The sequence below is a fragment of the Drosophila subobscura genome, chromosome J (assembly GCF_008121235.1).
Source record: "Drosophila subobscura isolate 14011-0131.10 chromosome J, UCBerk_Dsub_1.0, whole genome shotgun sequence".
Lineage (NCBI taxonomy): Eukaryota > Metazoa > Arthropoda > Insecta > Diptera > Drosophilidae > Drosophila > Drosophila subobscura.
In genome coordinates, this window is record NC_048532.1 from 9,579,451 (window position 1) to 9,599,533 (window position 20,083).

Below are 20,083 nucleotides of genomic sequence, written 5' to 3' on the forward strand. Positions count from 1 at the left end.
GCAGAACCAATGAAGTAGTGGAAAATCGGAATGAAAAGACCACAAGCTGGAGCAGAATTAAGCGATTTTATGGGACTTTCCTTAAGACTTCTTTATCTGCTTTATCTTTCCTGACTTTAAGCTACTTCCATTAATATTTCCTTTATTTTTTACATACTTTAAGCGCTCGCTGTCGATGGACTCGGCGGCCCAAGCCATGTTAATTAAATTCATTGACTGTTCCGCGGGGGCCTTTGTCTCAATTTGTAACGCAAATTAACCAAAGTATTTTTTTAAAAAACACTGACAGGCCAAACAAAAACAAGGAGAGAGCAAATTAATATATATATATACAACATATATCAATATACAAAAGTGTATTGAGTGCAATTTCAATCAAATTGAAAAGAGATCTCCCGCTGTGAGGGCTGCCAGACGCAAACCGACACGAATGCCACCCAAATTGACATGTTTGCGGGGCAAGGATTGCATTTCATATGGAATTTTACCCCCAACCCTCATCCTTTACTTGTTCTGCAAACGCTACAAAAAAAAAAAAGTAAAATAAAATGTAAAAAAAAGTGTAAAAAGAAAATCCTCAAACGAAAATCAGTTAAAAAGCAGGAAAATCAGCTTGGAGGTGGAAGTTTTCTGTTTTCTGCTGCTGCTTGTCGCATGCAACAAATTGTTTCAATTAACTAAATTAAATTTACACTCCTGCAGCTTCCATGCGGAGACCCAGAGCCACATCCAGGAGCAACAATGGGTCTGGGCCTGGACATATTGAATGCATTTGGCTCGTACGTGACATGACACTGACAGATAGAAAAAGACCAGAAAGAACACAGCTCAGCAGCAGCAGTAGCAGCCGCAGCCCCCAAAAATTGAGTCGGAGATATCCGATATGGTATGTGTGTGGGGGGGAAAATGGAAATGGCAAACATGTTGCATGCCACATCGAACACTGGGGGCCTGACATGGAAATTTATAAAAATTAACTGCCCCAAGTAGGCACAGCACACAGGGGCAGGAGCGGGAGAGAGCGTACAAAGTAATTCTCACTGAGAGAAATAAGGAAAGAATTTTTAAGGAAAAGAAAAATAAATTATAATTAAATTACAAAATAAATTAAAATCAAAACAAAATAAAATCAAAACAAAAAAATCAATAAATAAGGGAAGAAACGAAATAATTTAAAGGAAAAGAATCGATCGAGAAAAGGAATTCGAGGACTCACTGAAAGAAAGTGGAGACTGCTAAGCCACACTGTAAAAGATAAACACAAGCTGATTTCACGCTGGAGGTGGAAATAAATACTACAACAAACGCCTAAAGGAAAGTTAATTTAACGGATGTGTAGGAACAATTTTTAATAGAAAATCGATCAAATACAAAAAAAAAAAAATAAATTAATTAATAAATGAAAAATCGAACAAAAATCACTGATGTAACATGATAGGAATCGGAAGTTCAATTAAAGAGCTCAAATAAAGTAAGAAATACAAAAATATCAGGAGTCAACTTCGAATTAAGGCTAATCACACGAGAACAGATCATAATTAACACTCAATTATTGACATTAACCCAATAAAATAAACTCAATGTGTAGAAAAATATGTAAATATGTTAAACGATACGTATAAAAACCAAAAAACAAACCAATAGATACCCAATTAGGGATTTCTGGCAGTGCATTTGGTGCGTGTGCAACCCCTCGCCGGCACACCATCAACATTGTTGTAGTGGCAACATTGTTCGTCAATATCAATTATGCGTTCAAATGAATATTGAAGTGCAGCAGCAAGAGCCGCATGCCTGGCCCGCTTCCATTTTCCCACACCCACACAACAACACCACAAAAGCCACCGCCTGAATCCACCCACTGCCACACACACAGAGCCAGTTACTGACAGAGGGAGAAGCCGAGGGGCGGCTCATCAAGGATTGCTGGCGAAAAATTGGCAATTGTACAAAAGTGTTAACACGGTGCCGCATCCTGTACAGACTCTGACCGCAGAACACCAGAGAAAACCAGAGACCAGACGACTGCCCTGGCCCTGGCAGACAGTACGCCTTGGACACATCCATCAATGCCAGCAGATTTAATCGCCATTTAAATTGGTATTGGGGGGCGAAGGCACACACACACACATGAACACAGAGCAGGGGACAGCATTTACTTAAGCGTGTTATCAGCGTAAAATAAATCTCCATGGAATGGTCAAGGCAGGACAGTCGTTCCCAGAGGCCCATCATCCGCTCTGTCTATTAGGATACACATTTATGCACTAAGAAAAATTAATTTACTTAAATCAATTCCACAAATATAATTCTCACAAAAACCAAAGCAGTTCAAATAAATGAATTATATTTTAGCTATTATTGAACCTGCTCTAATATTTTCTCAGTTAAGTTCTATGATAATATTCTTCATTAAAGCGTTAGAGAGTAATTTCTGTCAGTGCATATTTGTTTTTAGTGTTTTCCAATCAGAGAAACCCCCGAAAGGGTCCTCCAGTGGCAAAAACATTGGTCACGTGTCGGCACGGCTGGCCCGATGCCCGATGGTCAGTTCTCTCCGCTGGTCAGTTGAGTGTGACGTGCGTCACATAATTGCAATAAATTAGAAATTGTCAGGCAGTTGAAACAATGTATTGTACGAGTACGAGCACACGCTCACACCCCCCTGGCTTTCCCTTCCACTGTTCGTTCTCGAATGGAGTTAAGTCTTTGCATTGGCTAAACAATTTGCGCTCTACAAATTTGCCTTAACGCACCGCCAGCCCGGGTTTTGGTTGCATTTACCTCGGCAAACAAATGTGGGGTAGACCATCGCACACGCAGACCACCAAAATATTTGTATTGTACCCTCCATCAGCCTCCTTATGCCACTAAAAATTAATGCAGCATTGAGAAGGAAGAGGAGGAGTCGCGGGAGCAGGAAACGCACATAATTATGATCCACAGAGTGGCCGAAGAAAATAAAACGCTGACGGAATGGGCACCAAAAAAAAGAAAGGAGTGACTCGTGCAGCAGACACCCTGGAATATGGCCAACAGATATAGAGTAAAATATAAATAAATTACTATTAATTAGCTAGTCGTCTTATTTTTTGGTAAATGTTTACTCTAAAGAGAAATTTTAACGAAATTTCAAACATTTTTTTATTTTAGGGGAAGGAAACTGCCAACTCCGAAGCATAGAACCTGATTGTAATAAGTACACTTGATTAAATCATTCAAAAACGCGACAAAATATGATATTTTCATTTATAAAATAAATTCTCCTGCATAGAATCCCAACATACCCCTGAATGCCCCCCAAAAGTTCACGTGGAGAGGCAAATACAAAAATTAAATCGAAATACAAAAGGAAGCGAAAGCCAAGGAAGTTGCACAAATAAAATTTTATGATTTTCCTGCAAGTGCACGGCACTGGAATCAAATTAATCCCAAAGACAATGGAGGCGCAACAACAAAACTGAACATCGGCTTAACATATTTCACATTGAACGGAGACGTTGGGCTTTGGGGGGGCTGGTGATCCGCCCATTGGTTCTAACTAGAGCAGAGCGGAAGGAAGTGCCAGCAAAATAATAGTAAAAACCAATTGCCAATCGTTAGTTTTTATAAGACATTTTGCCTCATTCGGCAGCGGCCTCTTTTATTTATTTTTTTTTGCTGTTTCCTTGGCTTTTGCGTTGTTGGAAAATTCATTTTCACTTGTCCGAGGACTGACAAACAACCCCAATGAGAAAATCAAAGTCAATCACCGCACACAGAATTTGGTCAGAACGGAAATGTGTGTTGGCATAGATTGGTGGGAGGGTCCGTGCGGAGTTTGTTCGTCAACAAATTAGGAATCGACAAGTTATGTGTTGTCCTAGGAGAGAATTGGGTCTCCCAGCTCTATTGCGACGTCCACAGGCTTTAAGATGTCAGATTAAGAAAATAAATACGTGGAAAACTTCTAATACAACAGCTCCTCCATTGATGATATTGAAATCAATTAGCAAATTAAATTGATAATTGTAAAATCACCAAAACAGCAGACGAAACCGCAATGTGTGAGCAAATGAGGCAAACATAATGGAAAGCCAATTGAAAGGCAAGCATGAAAAATGGGAAAACAAAACTGAAACCGTAACGAAATGGGATTCGGCTGATGCTTCATTAACATAAAACCGCAGGGGCAGAGGGATAGAGAGAGCACGAGATCAATTAAAGGCCTCACAGCTTACCGCCGTTTTGTTGTCGATAACTAATGGATCACAGTGGCCCGACAGTTATCAGAATGTTAATGATTTCCAATCACAATCCCAACCGCACAACGATCCGATTCGATTGTTATTTTTCGTCATGCCACACACACACACATGAAGCGGGTAGGGGAGAACGCAGAGGCAACCCTTTGACAGCGGTCTCGTCTCTCTCCGGTGTCACATGTCAATTTGTGTGGAAAAGAACAGCTCCTCAGGGCCAGCGAGTATAGAGAGTAGACAGCTTTCTTGACAGACAGCACCCCAAAGACGACAAAGTGCAACGCCCAGTGCGTTAGACCCAATCCCAATCCCACAACCACGAACCATTAATATTAATAGTCCGCCCCAGACCCGGGAGTGCGTGCTGTACGTGACTTTTTCCCCCTGATACCGTCTCGCACCCGTTCTTCATTCTCCGAGGCGAATCTTTTGGCCAAAACTCCTTTCTGCTTATCGGCTTGATTTGTAGACATTTTATTGCTTTATTGATGCGTTCTTATCAAAAGCGCAGCATTTTCGTTTGATGGATTGTTTTCAAACTCTTTTGCGGCGCCTCTACCTTGAGGCCGGGCCCCGTTCACATTCTCCCCTGGGCATAAATCGTCAGCATTTTTATGCTGGTAGGTAAGAAACCTTCATCTCCATCTCCAAATCGCATGCTCGCACGCAATTTAACTTGGGAAACTTTTTCTTTTGTCAAATTTACAAATATTTTTCGGTTTGATTGGCACTTACCATCGTCTGAAAAACGAACACAAAGAATAAACACACAAAACGTAGCGTTTTGTTGTGGGAAAATGAGACGGGTTCTGGGTTAGGTGAGGAAGTTTGTTTACCGAATAAGGAAAATCTAAAATATGCGCTGAGCGGACACAAAAATATTAGAGGATCATTCTTAGAGACTAGCTGAAATGGATATCATATTTCCGTAATGCTTAATTCTGTGCCTAAAAGAATGTGCGACAATTGGTGACCCCGAATTCCATTTGCTATGCTCAGAGATTCAAGGAAAAAATGTTCTGGGACCCTTGAATTAAATTAGTTAATTAAATCAGAGCAGAAAATCCAAACAAAAACAATTTTTATTTAAATTAAAAAAAAAGAAATATTTTTCTTTACATTCGTTGACTCACCAATTTTGTTATCACTGATCCGGTGATGGAAATTACTGAAAGGAACGAAAAATAATATTTATTATTTATATTGTTCAGCTATATTATGTACATTTAATAACATTAATTGTATAGTAAATTTAATGTAAAGACTTTCTATCGTTTTTTAAAGTTCGTAAAAAAATATATCCATACTTTATGTGGTGACGTGGATGCCTCGAAATAAAACGCTTCTCTAAAATCCCAACATAATTTGTGATTACAAAACACGACCGGACTAAAAACAAGTTCCACTCAACTGTTGTAAAATTTTATGATTTCTTTACAAGGATTTATATATATTTACAAATTATGCAGCAGCCTAAGTCAGCTCAGTAATAAATTACTAATGCTCTCACCTAACGAAAAGCAAAGAGACAAAAAAAAAGGGAACACTGAAAACTTTTGGCGAGAAATATTAAATTTTACGAGCTTAATTTTGTGTACGTGTCTGGTGGCTCGGCCTCAGAAGACCCCTCTCCATTGGCAATTATGCCGATTGAAAAGTGGCCAGAAAACTTGAGTAAACCGATTTTATTGATGGGTCCCCGCCCCGAGCCCCGAGTCGACAAAGAGCCTGGAACTAATCTCCTTAACAAGACGAGTATTAGTGAGTGCTGCTGCTGCTGCTGTTGCTGATGCTGCCGCTGTCTATGGTCTATTCATATTTCAAAAGGCAACAAACAACTTTGCGCGACTTGCGCAAACCCCTCCAGAATGGCGTCATTAAAGTTTACGATCTTAGGGTTGGATGGATGCAGAGACTCGTCGAATACCCGTAAAGTACGAATATGCAAAGCTATGCCCAGGCTATTTTCTAATAAAGGGTATTCCCGTAGACATTCCGGGCAAATGCCCGCCACTTGTTTTTCGGGTGTTTTGGGTGGTCCATTGTTTCGCCAAATGCCAAACTGCAGCGGGGCCCGTCTCCTCCAACTGCTACCGGCTACCGGGTACACATGTACAGCGATCCCATTCGAGTGTCGTGTGTCTTACCGCAAAATGTGTTGGCATAAAATCAACAAAAGTCATCAAAAGATATGCACAAGGCGACGCTGGAGACTGGAGGCTGGAGGCGCTACCATCCATCCAGCAACCAGTTCCCGTTCTGCCCGGCTGCCAAAACTTTGCATATTAAATGTCATTCGGTAAAGTGGAATTAAGGAAGCGCTGCCAGGCTACAGGAAACGCTGCTTGCCTGTCACAGCAAATTATGCTGAAGTGCGTCTGTCTCTGGATGTTGATGATGCTGACAAGGATGCACATCGTCTCGGCCAAAAAGGATTCTCGAGGTTTGAGCATTGAGCCATAAATGAAAACTAAACAAGATTTCGGGCGCACCAACTTGCTGCAAATTTTATGAGCTAATTTTAATGAAGTTCGTGAAGCTGGCTGGCAACCAAAAAAACTTGATGAATGTCAACACGAGCTGCAGACAAGTTTATAAATTATGCTCCCAATCTTACGATAATCACACTGAGGGAGTAGTACCCTAAATAATTCAATGTGTGTGTTTCGGCTGTAATGAGATTTTATTTGTGTATTCCAGTGCTTTTATCGTACCATCCAGGAATGCCTTTTATTTTTGAAATATTATTTATGCTGGCATAATTCACTCTGCTGATCTAATGACCTTTGTCACGGCTATTAGGAAACCATTTGACCACCACACAATTGAGTGCACCTAGGGCCAAAGGATCATTCCCATCATTAGCGGCCACTTTGCAACGCTGTGAAATCGTATCAAAAAATTGAAAAAATAAAACATGCCAAAGAGAGCATTTCATGCTCCATTAAATTATCATAGAATACTCATTGGGGTACAACGATCATCTGTGGCTGTGGAAATCTAATTAAATTAAAATCAAATGGCCGATCTCTACCCAAGTAGCCGCAGATGAGCTGCCTTACACAGTGCGACTCCCGAGACACCCAGACATCTACTCGAAGCGTGACGATTTCGATTCAAGTGTCAAATCAACATCATTATTCATTATCAAATATACTCGTATTTCTGTTTCTCTTTTTGGATTTTCGGTTTTGCGGTTAACACAGCACAATCACAGCTGGAACCATCTTTATGGGATGGGGGGGGTGATACTTTAATTGAACTTTCCATTGGCTTCCATGGGAGGAAATCAGACCCCCTTGAACAAGTCGGTTAATATGTTCTAACAAAGCAATCAATATCAAAGGCATAATTAAATAAAACTAATGATGCCAGTGACAGACAGGGCTGCCAAGAGGGCTAATGATTGCCCACAGAGTGCACAGAAATATAAATCTTTTCGGTGTTTCGTTGGTGCTTACATTGGGTTTTGGGTTTGTACTCTCTGGAGCAAAAAAGGAGTGAGGTAGGAGTAATGGTTGGGGAAAATGTTCAAGCGGATTTTGTATGTGGCACTTCAATCAAAACCACACAATGAAAATATATACACGTTGGCAGAGCGATCATTTTGGGATCATTCTTGCTATCATTGAATATCAAAATAAAGCGCTTCGATTAAATTCGTTTCTGGCCAAGCTGTCAGCCAGAGATCTCGTATCCAGAAATACTTTTAGACGCAGTAGCAGAAGAATGGATACATGAAGAATAAATGTACTTTGTGGGATATTTAATAAATAAATAAACAACAAATAAATAAATATTAAACAAATTAAATTGTAATCTTCTAATCATTATTTATCTTTAATTTTTCTTTTAGTTAAAATTCCATCTACATTTTTACTTTTTGTCTGTCTGTTGCATTAGAAATGATTCCAATTTTGGTTACAATACAAAAACCAACAAAAGTTTGGGCCTCTACCTTCCACAAACCCCATTGACATGGAGGCCAGCGCCACTCGCAAACTCCGAATTCTGGCATGGGGGGGACTTGTTTCAGACAGATTTTTATGTACCGTAGCTAAACGTTAATTTATGAGTGGAGCTGAGACAGAGAAAAACCCCGCCCACGTTCACTTTCACTGGCCCGAGAGAAGAGTAGGAATTAAAAAGAAATTAACACGCTTCCAAAAATTTCTGTGTGTGGCATGGGCATGGGTAGGTGGGTGGATCGGATTGGATCTCCTGCTCTTTGAGTGTGTTGTGTGTGTGTGAAGCCAAGTGAATTTTACAGCGCACAAAAGGAGACTCAGCTCCCCATCTCGTTATCTAATTGAGTTTGTTCCTGTTTGTGTCTGGTCTGGTCTGGCCTTAATTTTAATGCGCTCGTAAAACAAGCGCAAAAATTGAGAGCCATAAAAGAGGTCCGACGACGTAACATTGAAAATTAAAATAAACACATAAAGAGCAACGCCGACAGGGTGTCCTGGGTGTGGGCTTTGGATGCGATACGCCCGATAACAAGTGTAAGACACATATGCATAAGTTCCCTCCTCCCAACTCCAGCGACTGTCTGATCCGATCTGCTCTCTGCCCTGTCCCACGCCTTTCCTTCATTCACTCAGGCCAACCGTTAACCCTGCGCCTATAAATCAAACGAAGCGTAAAGCGCGCTTTATCCTTCCGGAATGGAACAGTGCTAGTGCCAAGAGATCTATGTAATGTTCAGCAGCGACCTGAAAACGTTGTTTAAAAATGGATTTTAATGGTCTCTGCGCCTCACATTTTGTATGCTTGTAAAACTTTTATGAGTTATGCACAAAATATCCCATAATTTACTTATTATTTATTTGAATGTGTGTTTGCGTCTGGAATATTTTCATTAAATAAAATTACAACATTTTGGTCCGTTTACCATTCCCTTTAACTAGATATAAAAATACGTAATTGTGCATATGGAAATATTTGTAAGAATCTAAAAGGGGCTTTTTGGACTTGGCTAAGAATGAAGAAATTGAAATTGAAATTGAAAAACTGAATGACTACTCTAGTTTCAAATCGATATTATTAATCGGTAAAATTCATCGCTCACGCATGCAAAAACACATCCCTGAGGCATATGTACATAAATACCATTTCCTGTTTGTCTTTTCGAGAACGAGTTGTCTGTTCGTAACTGTAAATCAAAATGCTCTACGAATTGGCCCTTGAGATCCTAAATATAGTGTTCAATATCTTTCAGAAGTTGGTAAGTGTTTGCCCCGATGTGATTCTCTACCGAAATTAAAACCATTTTTCTATTATAGAAGAATGAAACTGCCAACTACGAAGTGTGGAACCTAATTGCGCTTGAGGAAATCATTTAAATTTGTGACGAAACATTGCATTAATTTTATATTATTATAATTTAAATTCTAAAATGTAAATACATATGCATGTGTCTTCCATGACCGTTCCCACAGCCAAACAGCATTTTCTCATATCACACAAATGTACTTCCAGCGAGAGTCAAGAGAAATCAATTATTATGCCTTTCCCATTTCAATTATAACACTTTCCCATGAAATTTCTGACCAACGTTCCATCAACTAATCCATTTGGACATTTTAAACTTCCCCGCAACTTCAACTGTGATTTTTACCCAAACACTCTTTTTTCCAGAGATTGATGACGACGTTCCCGTTGCGGGTGCTGGCTGCTGATGGTTGGTGGGGATGGCGTTTTTGTCAGGCATAGCTAAAGCCAGAGAGCGAGAGCCCATTGAGTAATACGTCACTTGAGTTGTCAAAAGAGCGACGCCCGACGAGTAGAAAAACGTGTGTACCCCACACCATCCCCATCCCAACCAGAGGGAAAGGCAACATGCATCCGTCTCCCCGTACGTGTTCCTGTAGCCGGTATTTCCGCACAAGTTGCTGTCGATCAGGACGTCGGCGGGTGGCACAAGTTGTTACATTTCAACATGTTTCGTTACGCCTTGAAATCATTTTGATACTTGTATTTTGATCTCTTTTTTGTGTTATGGCATAAAACTGTTTTTTTTTTTTAAGTAGCGTCTTAGTTGAAGTGCATGGATGTGTTTTTAGGAGGGTCCAAAACTATGAGGAGGGGATGTTTCATTTTGATAAACAATTTTCCATGGCTGTCAAAATTTGTAAAAGTCCAAAACTGAGCGCAAAATGTTTAAATAATTTTTTTTTTTATGGGAACGGAAATTTTATTTTTTTTCCCCTGATTTCTTAAGAGTATTATTGATAAATCGGAAATACCATTAACAATGATAAATAAGAGTAATATATTTATATAACTTTTTATTTGTATAACCCCTAGTCCAAAAGTAACTTGTCAAATTGATTTAAAAATTCATAAATCAACTAAAAGTTTTGCCCTTCGCCCACAAAGGAAAATTAAATTAAAGGACAAGACGAGGGAACACACCACAGAAACCGAAAACCAAAAACCGAAAAATGTACAAAATGTTAAGCATAGCAGAAAATTGTATCGGACAGTTGCCACACAGACAGAGGGGAGAGGAGAACGAGTCAGAAGAGTCTGTCCAAATATAGAAAAAATAAACCATTCCATGTTTAGCTTCATAACAATTCCGAGACTCAAAGTCAGAGACTCTCCATGTGCGTGTGTGCTGGTGCTGTCTGTTGATGCAATTATAAATTGTTGGATAACAAATTACATGCTTGCGTTTTTGGGTTCGGATCGGACAAGTTTAACGCCCTCCCTCACGCACTTACAGATGCTCTTTGGATGTGGATGTGGTTGTGGGGGAGTGTATTTGTATCTGTATCTGGGTTGGACATTGATACAGGTATTGATATTAGGGTGTTTGCGGGATGACAACTCAATGCTGCGATGACATCTGTTCAGGTGGCACAACTGTACACAGAATGTGATGCCGAGGGGATGCAGCATTAGTTCTAATAATAACCCATAACTTTTTCATGCGTTTTAATTGCCCCACAACGTATAGTATTGTCTATTTCCCTTTGCATGTTTGTTGCGCATCAAATTTCGTTGGATTATTGCTATTTTGTGTGTCCTTTTCCTGATCATGTGCACCGGGGGTTTATTGAACTCCTGCCAAACCATTCTCCTCCTTTCGTTACGCAAATGTTTCAGGGCTCACTCTGCATAGGACTTCCCTTTGTTGTTGTGCGTTGAGCTTCCCAAAATGCGAAAAGGGTTCATAAACGCACTTAGCCTCATTGGCTCGCTGGCTACCCACTTTTGGGTGTTATCCCAGACTTCACCTCACTTCAAATTCAATTCAATTCTCGCCCACAAGCTCGCAGGTTGTGCCAACATTAAAATTAATGAATAACAATAAAACCAAGCTACCAGCTACCAGAGTCTGAAGTGACTTTTGACGTGGCCTGGAAAGAGCGTGCCGGGAACAAACAACGAGGAACAGGTGATAGATTTAAAGAAGTGCCATTGAAGCTGCTTTTTGGACGCTATAGATCGTTGGAAATCCCTTTCCAGCACCACAAAACATAATTTAAAGTTCTGTTTTGGCTCCTGAAAACCATGCCCAGAGACAGCAATTAAAATGCCAATGCAAAACTTTGAGTTATTTCCCTCTAATTTTAATGATCTCCTCATATAATCTCTTTGGGGGTCCGTGTGTCGTCTCATTAGTTTTGAGGCCGCATACAAATATAATTTCCATTTCGAGTTTTAACCGCTTTGTGCGACGGCGCCCATTAAAATTGAGCCATTATGCCAATTTGGAATGATTAAATGTTCCCTTCCCGCTCCAGGGAGGACCAAAGGGAAATGCATACATATATGCAAATTAATTACAAAATTTATGATTTCATTTTGGGCGAAAAGCGAACGAACGCACATCATCATAAAATTCAGCCTGTCAACTGCAATCGCTAGTGGGTGTGGGAGTGGCACATGTGTAAGGCCGTAAAATGCTTCAAACAATTGGAAATTGAAGTCAACATTTATGGCTCTATCCATATTGCGACGAGGATAGATATAGAAAATAGAGACGAGACGAGACGAGAGATGTCTCCGTCTTGTCTGGCTGCGACAGTCACGCACATAATTCTCGCTGTGCAGAAACATTAATTGCGCAATGGTTCAGAGGGATATAGAGAGAGACACCATTTCCATTCTCAACTTTTTAGTATCCCAACAAATGACGTACGATTTGTTCTGCACGAATAAGTCAAATTATTTGTAGACAGCACTTTGTTTTATGGCCTGACAACAAGCCACCTCATACACCTACCTACATATGTACATACCTATCCACCTCTATCCCCCGTCCCTCAATTAGTTTCTAGTTTCTTGTTCTACAGCTGACGCATCCGCACATCCTACCCAGTGTCGCCTTGAGCACTGTTTTTTTTTACCACCCAAACTACTCGTGCCTCAATCATGGCCGTACAGCCGGCCGGCCGCTTCCACCTGATGCCAGTATGCGGGCTAATTTATGGCCTGCTCATGTGTTTGCTTGGCTCGTTTTTCCCATTGTTTGTGGGTTTTTCCTACCCTGAAGTCATCCTCAGCTATCCACACACACACACCATATAATTTTTCATTTACTGCTAAGTGTTTCTTCTGGGCCGCCTCTGCTCTCGCTCTCTCTCCAACTCTCTGTTGATATTTCATAATTTTCTAAATGACATATTTTTGTTGACGCTTGAGTAGTTTTGTTTGCTTTGTTAATGTGGATTGCCTGCCTGCCTGAAGAGCAGTGAGACGGGGCAGCAGGAAGAGGTGACTTATAGACATGCGTATCAAATGAAAATGAAATTATTTATGCTCCCTCAAGTACACCTAATGACCAGAGGGAAGAGTTTAACAGCAGAACAGCAGAAAATATTTAAAAAAAGTGGCAAAGTGTAAACTGTGTAAAACCAATTAAATAAAAGAAATATGGAGTTATATAGACTTGAAGTATTCCATTTAAACGTATTTGTAATTTCAATAAATATTTTCCAACAAGATTGAAAGATTTTAGGTGTTTATTTTCAACTTTTGCAATGAGTTTCCTTCCATTAGCAACAGCTATTCAGTTCTGCAACTCGCATAATTGAATTGCCATATCTAATTGATATTTTTTTTACAAAGTAAATATTTATATTTTGATTTTCATTTATTTTTTGTATACCAATGAAAGCGTTTCTCTTGTGGTTTTTGTTCTTAAATTTTGATTTTTCAGTCAGTAATTATGCATATTCTTAATGACAGCCAACTACGTAAAAATAATAATAATAAATAAAAATAGATAAGAAATCATTAAGTGTGTAACATTTATTATTTAAGACAGATTTGTATGAAAATATTCATTTACTTCGAGATTCAAGTGCTTGGCTGTCTTGGTTTGGGTTAGGTAATTAACTAACTTGCAAAATGAAGCTCATAGTTGGCCCAAATGTGGAATATTTAATTAAAGTGCACACTTTCGGTTCTGCAATTACTTTCTCCTACAAAAGCAGATAAAATTAGTGTCAACATCAGAAGTCGTTGTTTTTTTTTTAAACACTCACCAAAAGGAGCCGATCACTGTCGATCAACATATCGCATTTCAATTCAAAATATCTCTGTAGATTGAAGCCTTTATCCTTTAGACATTTTAAAAAGAGTCGAGATGATGATGCAATAGGCGCCATACCAAGAACGCATCCGCATGTAGACACTTGATGTTCTTACATTCTCCGAGAACATTTATAAAATCATTTACACTAAAGCGTTCGAGTCTACTGCGATTAATTTTAAATTGAAAATGTTCCAATGTTCCAGCGTAAATTTTGATAATATTGCTGACTTCAAGAAGGTTGCTCATATATTCATTCGGAGCAAATTTCAAAGTTTTTAGCTTCGGACATTTGGGCAGCCAATTCGAATTTAATTCACAACAAGTGATATGAAGTTCTTCCAATCCTGAGATTATAATATCATTGCTCCTTATACCTAACTCGGGAGTTGTAAAGTAAATGTCTCGAATTTTCAGGACACGCAACTTCTTGAAAGACGAACATATTTCAAACAGACTATCGGTTTTATAACTCTGTAACCCAGTAAGTTCCAATGTTTCCAAGTTAATCAGTTTCCCAATATTTTCAGCTGCAAAAGCTACAAATGTTAAAGATATTTCATTTGAATTAATTACAATTCATACCCTGAGCATTCGGAAAAGATCCTAAAGATAATCCTTTACATTCTGGATTTATGTAATTGAGTATATCCAAATCACACATGTCCATATTTTGCAACACAATTTTTTTCAGGTTACTCATTCTTAAAATTGATTTGCATGCATCGAAATGTTCAAGATTCAAAATGGTAGATTCTAGCTTAATGCAGTACTGCGATATTAGTTCACAAATCGCCTCATTTACATTAAGAAGCACAGAAACATGAGTAACTGTGTGTCCGCAAAGGCGCAGTATTAATTGGAGCTCGTCGTCTGAATATCTGCAGCAAACAATCTCCTTGTATTTGTCGCGCGAATTGTATACAAACACAGACTCAAATTGTTTGCTAACTTGAGCCATTTTCAATTGGTCTTTCCGTTCCAGGTAATTGAATATTTTATCCAATATTTCAATAGGTAGTTTTGCAAGCATTTTGAATGAGATATTGTGAACACGTTCTAACAAACAGAAGCAACCGGAAACAGGAAAAAGAATTTACGTACATACGTATAAGAGATGGGTATTGGGGTAGTTTGCGATGAATTTGAACGATTAATAAAATCGATATTAGCCCCATTAATGCGTCAAAATTGAGGGGCAGTAATTAAGTGAATAGAAATATTTATATATTTTGTATAATTTTAATGTTAAATAAATATTAAAAGACATTAGCAAAAATTGTAAATAAATGATTCAACATATATTGATTAAAATAATTAATTATGCATTAGTTATTATTAATTGTTATGGACTGGAACATAGACTAGCCAAAAAACAAATATTTTTATATTAAATATGTAAAAATATGTAATCAATTTTTGAAAAGACGCAAAGCCTATTGCAATAATTTGTCTGAACCATCAACATGTCGCCCAACATTTCCATTTTGAGTTACATACATATATTCGAAAGACTGAGTGGGGACTGAGCAAACGTTTGTAAACCCGATACTCACCTCGCCGAGCAAAACTAATTACAAAGCCGGACCACAAAAAGCATTGGTTACCAGCAAAACAGAGAGTCAAAGCCAGAGAGCCAAAGTCAGAGCCAGTCAGAAAAATGCTGTTGCGCTGTTTTTGTCAAGCGTGCAAAAATGTCAGCAAAGCCCGACCAGAGCAGACCCCAACAAAACCACTCGACATGTCAACTCGAATGGAAACCCCCGACGACAACGACGACAAGGACTCGCAGCAGAGTTTGGGTCATGGGTAGAGAGTCGGGAGTTTGGCAACTTTTTCGGCGAGTGACATGAAAAGGACATGTCACACCGTATGCGCACATTAAGTGTAGCCACAATTTATCAAGCCGCATAAATCTAAATCGAGTCTGGACGATACGGGGCGCATCAAAAAGTCAAAAAGCTAATTTGCATTTAAAAGGACCAAAAGGGACGCCACACAACAATGATGCCAGCAGGCTAAAAAATATATATACATATATAAATTTCCAAGCAATATATTCAATTTAATAAGCCAAGATAAATGAAGAGAAACCCAAACTCGACTCGGGTTAAGCAGACAGAAACGGAGTCTGAGTCGGTCGGTGTGTTGCAAGGGAATTTGGCTCTGGACTTGTCAGACGTATCCTTCCTTATTTGCATAGTTTTGCGTTTTTGGAGTCTGTCAATATGCGGCCACACATGTGTGTGTTTTGTGCATTTGGTGTGCACTTCATCAAATCGTTGTGGGTCTCGGTTCTGGTCCCTAGTCGATAAGAGAGTTGAGCAGCAGCATCAGAAAATGGGAAAAGTTAAATTACTTTTGCTTATTTAGCTTTAGATTTTCGTAAGATATTTCCCTGCGCAAAAATAGAACCTTCTTAAATTGAATTTAGCTGCGAGATTGCATTTTTACAATACTCCATCCAAGCCGTGACCAGACCAAGCGCCAGTCTTCCCATTGTATCTGTGTTCCCCCAGTGTGTCTCTGATTAGCCCATAATCAAATAAGTTAACGAGGAGTAACCAAAACTGACAATTGGCGCATATAATTGGAGTTTGCTGTACCGCAAATACTCCGTACAACAAATCAACAATCAGCAAATTTTCAAACCTAATTACATCGACCCAACCCAGGTCCTTCATGGAAATCACAGTCTTGTCCTCCAAGTCGGCAGCGAATGCATCGAAGCGTGCCGCAAAATGGCAGCCAATAGAGCAGAAAGCACAACTCAAGTGCCAAACCGGACAATGGTCCTAGGTCCTGGGGTCCCAGATTGACAAGTCCATGGGCCTTAAGAAACCCACTGAGGCGTAAAGCCATTTAAGTAGGCGTCGCCTACGACAGACAGTCTGAAGGCAGTGCCTTGGGTCACTCGATTGAGGACAGCTTGAAGCGCCGGCAATTTGATTTTTCAATTGCTGCTAATTAGCCGGCACATTCCATGCCATTCCCCAAACTATTGACAACGTGTCAACCCTGGCGGTGTTTGAGTAAAACTTCAGCAGATAATGACGGATGATAATTGATGGAAGCAGCGGGGAAACATTGCCTTCTGCATGGATGATGGAATGCTTTTTCGCTTTTTTATTTTAGTTTTATTCCGTTTGCGTTTTAATTTTTTCACTGTTTCGATTTTGTTTTTTCCTTAATTTCTTTATCTTACTTAAAGTTTTTAAAGTAAAATTAAGTAAAGTATTTCTTAAAGGTTTAACCATAAATAATTATCCTCAAATGTTCGCTAACTTATTATTGCCTTGACTAATCCATTCCATTTCCATTCGTTCCACTGTTCCTTCGACTGGTAAACGCTCTTGAACTTTCCCCATTTTCCCACTTTCCGTCAACCCTTTACGTCTTTTTGCCCCAAGTTAATGGACAGAGAAGCCTATTAGCAACTTTATTCTGCCGTTCCGTGCCATGCCATTGCACCTTGCTGTGAGTGTATGCTTTTCTCCGGTTTCTCTTTTTTTTCTTGCCTTATTTGTTCCGGCTAAAAGCATGGCTGGGTCCGTGCAAATGACAGCTGTCAGTGGCGCTTTTGCAATCATCGAGTGAGTGCCTGTCAAACTGACAGCCTGTTGCTCGACTCTCCACTGCCTCGCCTTTTTTTTGCCGGAGGCCTGCCTTTTCACAGCTTAGATGCAGCAACTTTTTCTTTGCCCCTTGAACCTGGACGCCTTAATTTGCTCTATCCAGTGTGTGTGTCTGGTTTTCTCTTCTGTTTTTCATCGCACTTGCGGTAAGACGCCTACGCCAAAGAGAGAGAAAGAGAGAGAACGTCGCGACTCTCCAGGGTTGCCACGTCCAAGTGCAAAATGCAACAAATGTCATTAAAAACGTGACATAAAAATATATTTTATGCTTACTCCACATCTCGCTGGCACTTCACGTCTCAGCGTCTCACCCAACATTTGATTTTATGCTGCAAAAGGGAAAAAGCATCCTCCTTCCCGATATTTCTTCTGCTCATTTTATGCTGCATCGCGTCGCGGAATATAAAAAGCAAACAAACACTGCAAGGATGTCCTAAAGGACTAAGGAGTATCCAGTACTCGGATATCAGAGGTTCTAATACTAATAAAAACTCACAAAAAATCAGATGGGGCAATCCCAAGCGTCGAATTGATAAATTTGTTTATTGGAATATATTTTTATATATTTCCATCTTTTTTTATTGTTTTACTTCATTTTTTACTTTGACCTAAAGCATTATTTTCTACCTGTTGCCTGTACCTAAGCTAATAAACAATATACCCCATTTTTGATCCATTGATTGCCACGCATAAAAATAGAAAGAAACTCAGAAAATGGCATTTCGCATGCGTTTTCGAGATTGCGACTGCGTTTCGACGCTTGACGTGGCATGAGGTTGAGGTTGAGGTTTGAGGTTGAGGTTACGCGGCACTGAGGTTGAATGACCTAGGACAATAGAGCAATGCTTGGGGTAGTTCGTTCGTTCCTTATTCTTTCAATTCTTATGCCAAACTGCCCGCTGTGTGCTGATTAAGGGCGCTTTTGCCTTCTTAAAGAAGAAAGGGTTATGGCAGGAGTAGCGGGGTAGCTGCCACTCGATTGCTTCATTAAAGTCGTCATGGAACTCTGTACCGGGCGGGGCACCAATTTCCAGGCAATTTGCAAGCAATTTGATGTGCCAACCTGGTGCCGGCTCCGTGCCTAATGAGCCCCAAAACAAGACAGACCGAAAGTGAGAGAACGATAGTGCAAAATTCCCATGTAACAATGCCCCAAAGTGAAATGCCAAAATGGAGCGACTCCATCGACACCATCGACACAACATGTCTTTCGTCTGTGCTATTCCCAAAAGCAACTTGGGCCCATTAAGCCAAAGACTGCCAGAGACTTGGCTCTGCAATTTGACTTGGCTTCTTCTTTCAGCTCTGTCTGTCTGCATATTAAATATAACACAAAATGCATATTAAATGGCATAAGCCACAAGAAATGCCATGCTAAAGGAAAAGGTGCAGCAGCAGCAGGAGGCAGCAGGAGGAGCAGAGCCAATCCCAAATCCTCTCGGGTGGCTTAGCCAGTAAAACCTTTAAGACCTGACGGGAACCGCTTTGGTGCTGTAAAATTTTATAAGTTAAGTTAACTATTTCGGTGGTTTTCCGCTTTTTCATTTGCTCAACGTGAGTCCGAAGTTGGTTAGTTGTGGAGTTAGTAAGCCCCTAAAGAGATCCCTGGCTTAAGATGATATCTGCCAGGGTTTACCCGGTTTAAACCCAGCGAAGAGGTTTCCCTCTTTAATCATCAATAAATCCTTCAGCCTTTGGCAGCTTATCAGTGCCTGTCGGTGGAGCAGATTGCACTTGCAGCTCATTAAAGAATCGTGTGTGCTCGCACGGCAAGTCAAAAACTTCAGTCTCATTTGGGCGAATCAAGGAAAACGCATTAAAAAGTAACCGGCAGCTGGCAACTGGCAACCGGTACGGGCAGGAGACCAAAGTGCACTTTACACATTTGTGCGTAATGATTTTCCATTAACGTAAATTTGAATTAACATCGCAGTGCAGTTGGTGCAATTTCAGCAGGAGGAGGCCTCCCTACAACCTTCAACCCTGGCAAACAAAAATCTCCTAGCAACGAATATTCATTTGATAAATACTCAATGACATTAACTGCATAAACCTGTGAATCCCCCAACAATGCCACAATCCAGGAAGACCCACTCCTCCCCGGCCCCTCTTCCCTGCAACTGCCTGCTGTTTATGGTAATTATTTATTTGCCACAGCCGGTGGCAGTGCCGTTGTCAGTCCCTGTCCCTGTGCATTGTTGGACTTTTCATCATCGGCCATTAACATAAAATTTTATGTTTATGTCACAGTTTCTTTTTCGGTTGTCACGTTGCTGTTTGCCACTGTTATGGGCCTCCTCTCTGTCGCTCTGTCTGTTTGGCATTGCCTTGCTGAAATGCCCTTAATGGATGTTGAAAGTGTGAACGGACATGTACGGAATGTGTCCGCTAAAGCCAGACGTGAATGGTGAGAAGATCTAAGTCCGTCAATGGTAAAAATTAGGTTTTAAAAAGAATATTTATTTTTTAAATAGAAAAATAAATTGAAATGAATATTTTATGGCATATTTTTTGTTTAAATTTGCAATAAAAATATGTAAAATATCTGCAGCTAATTAATTAATAAATAAATTATTAAAATCACTCCTCTATTTGGCTGTAATATTCGCTTTCTATCCTCCTACTACAAATACTGCCATAAAAAGTTAATACAAATCATAAAT

At 39.8% G+C, this 20,083-nt stretch overlaps 1 protein-coding gene across 1 annotated transcript; it reads right to left on the reverse strand.

Moving 5' to 3' along the window:
• Nucleotides 1-13,521: 13,521 nt before the first annotated feature.
• On the reverse strand, nucleotides 13,522-14,861 carry LOC117894024. Its single transcript, XM_034800861.1, has 3 exons — nucleotides 14,371-14,861; nucleotides 13,739-14,315; nucleotides 13,522-13,675 (listed from the first exon to the last, which is right to left on the reverse strand). Exons 1-2 carry the CDS (start codon nucleotides 14,816-14,818, stop codon nucleotides 13,825-13,827), a joined length of 939 nt encoding a protein of 312 aa, XP_034656752.1. The 5' UTR covers nucleotides 14,819-14,861; the 3' UTR covers nucleotides 13,522-13,675; nucleotides 13,739-13,824.
• Nucleotides 14,862-20,083: the final 5,222 nt, after the last annotated feature.

Excerpts from the sequence above, each read along its gene's own strand:
- LOC117894024 (XM_034800861.1), bottom strand. The coding sequence starts at position 14,818 with ATGCTTGCAAAACTACCTATTGAAATATTGGATAAAATATTCAATTAC. Across the intron at positions 14,316-14,370 it reads ATCTTTTCCGAATGCTCAGG|CTGAAAATATTGGGAAACTG; the intron begins GTATGAATTGTA and ends TAGCTTTTGCAG.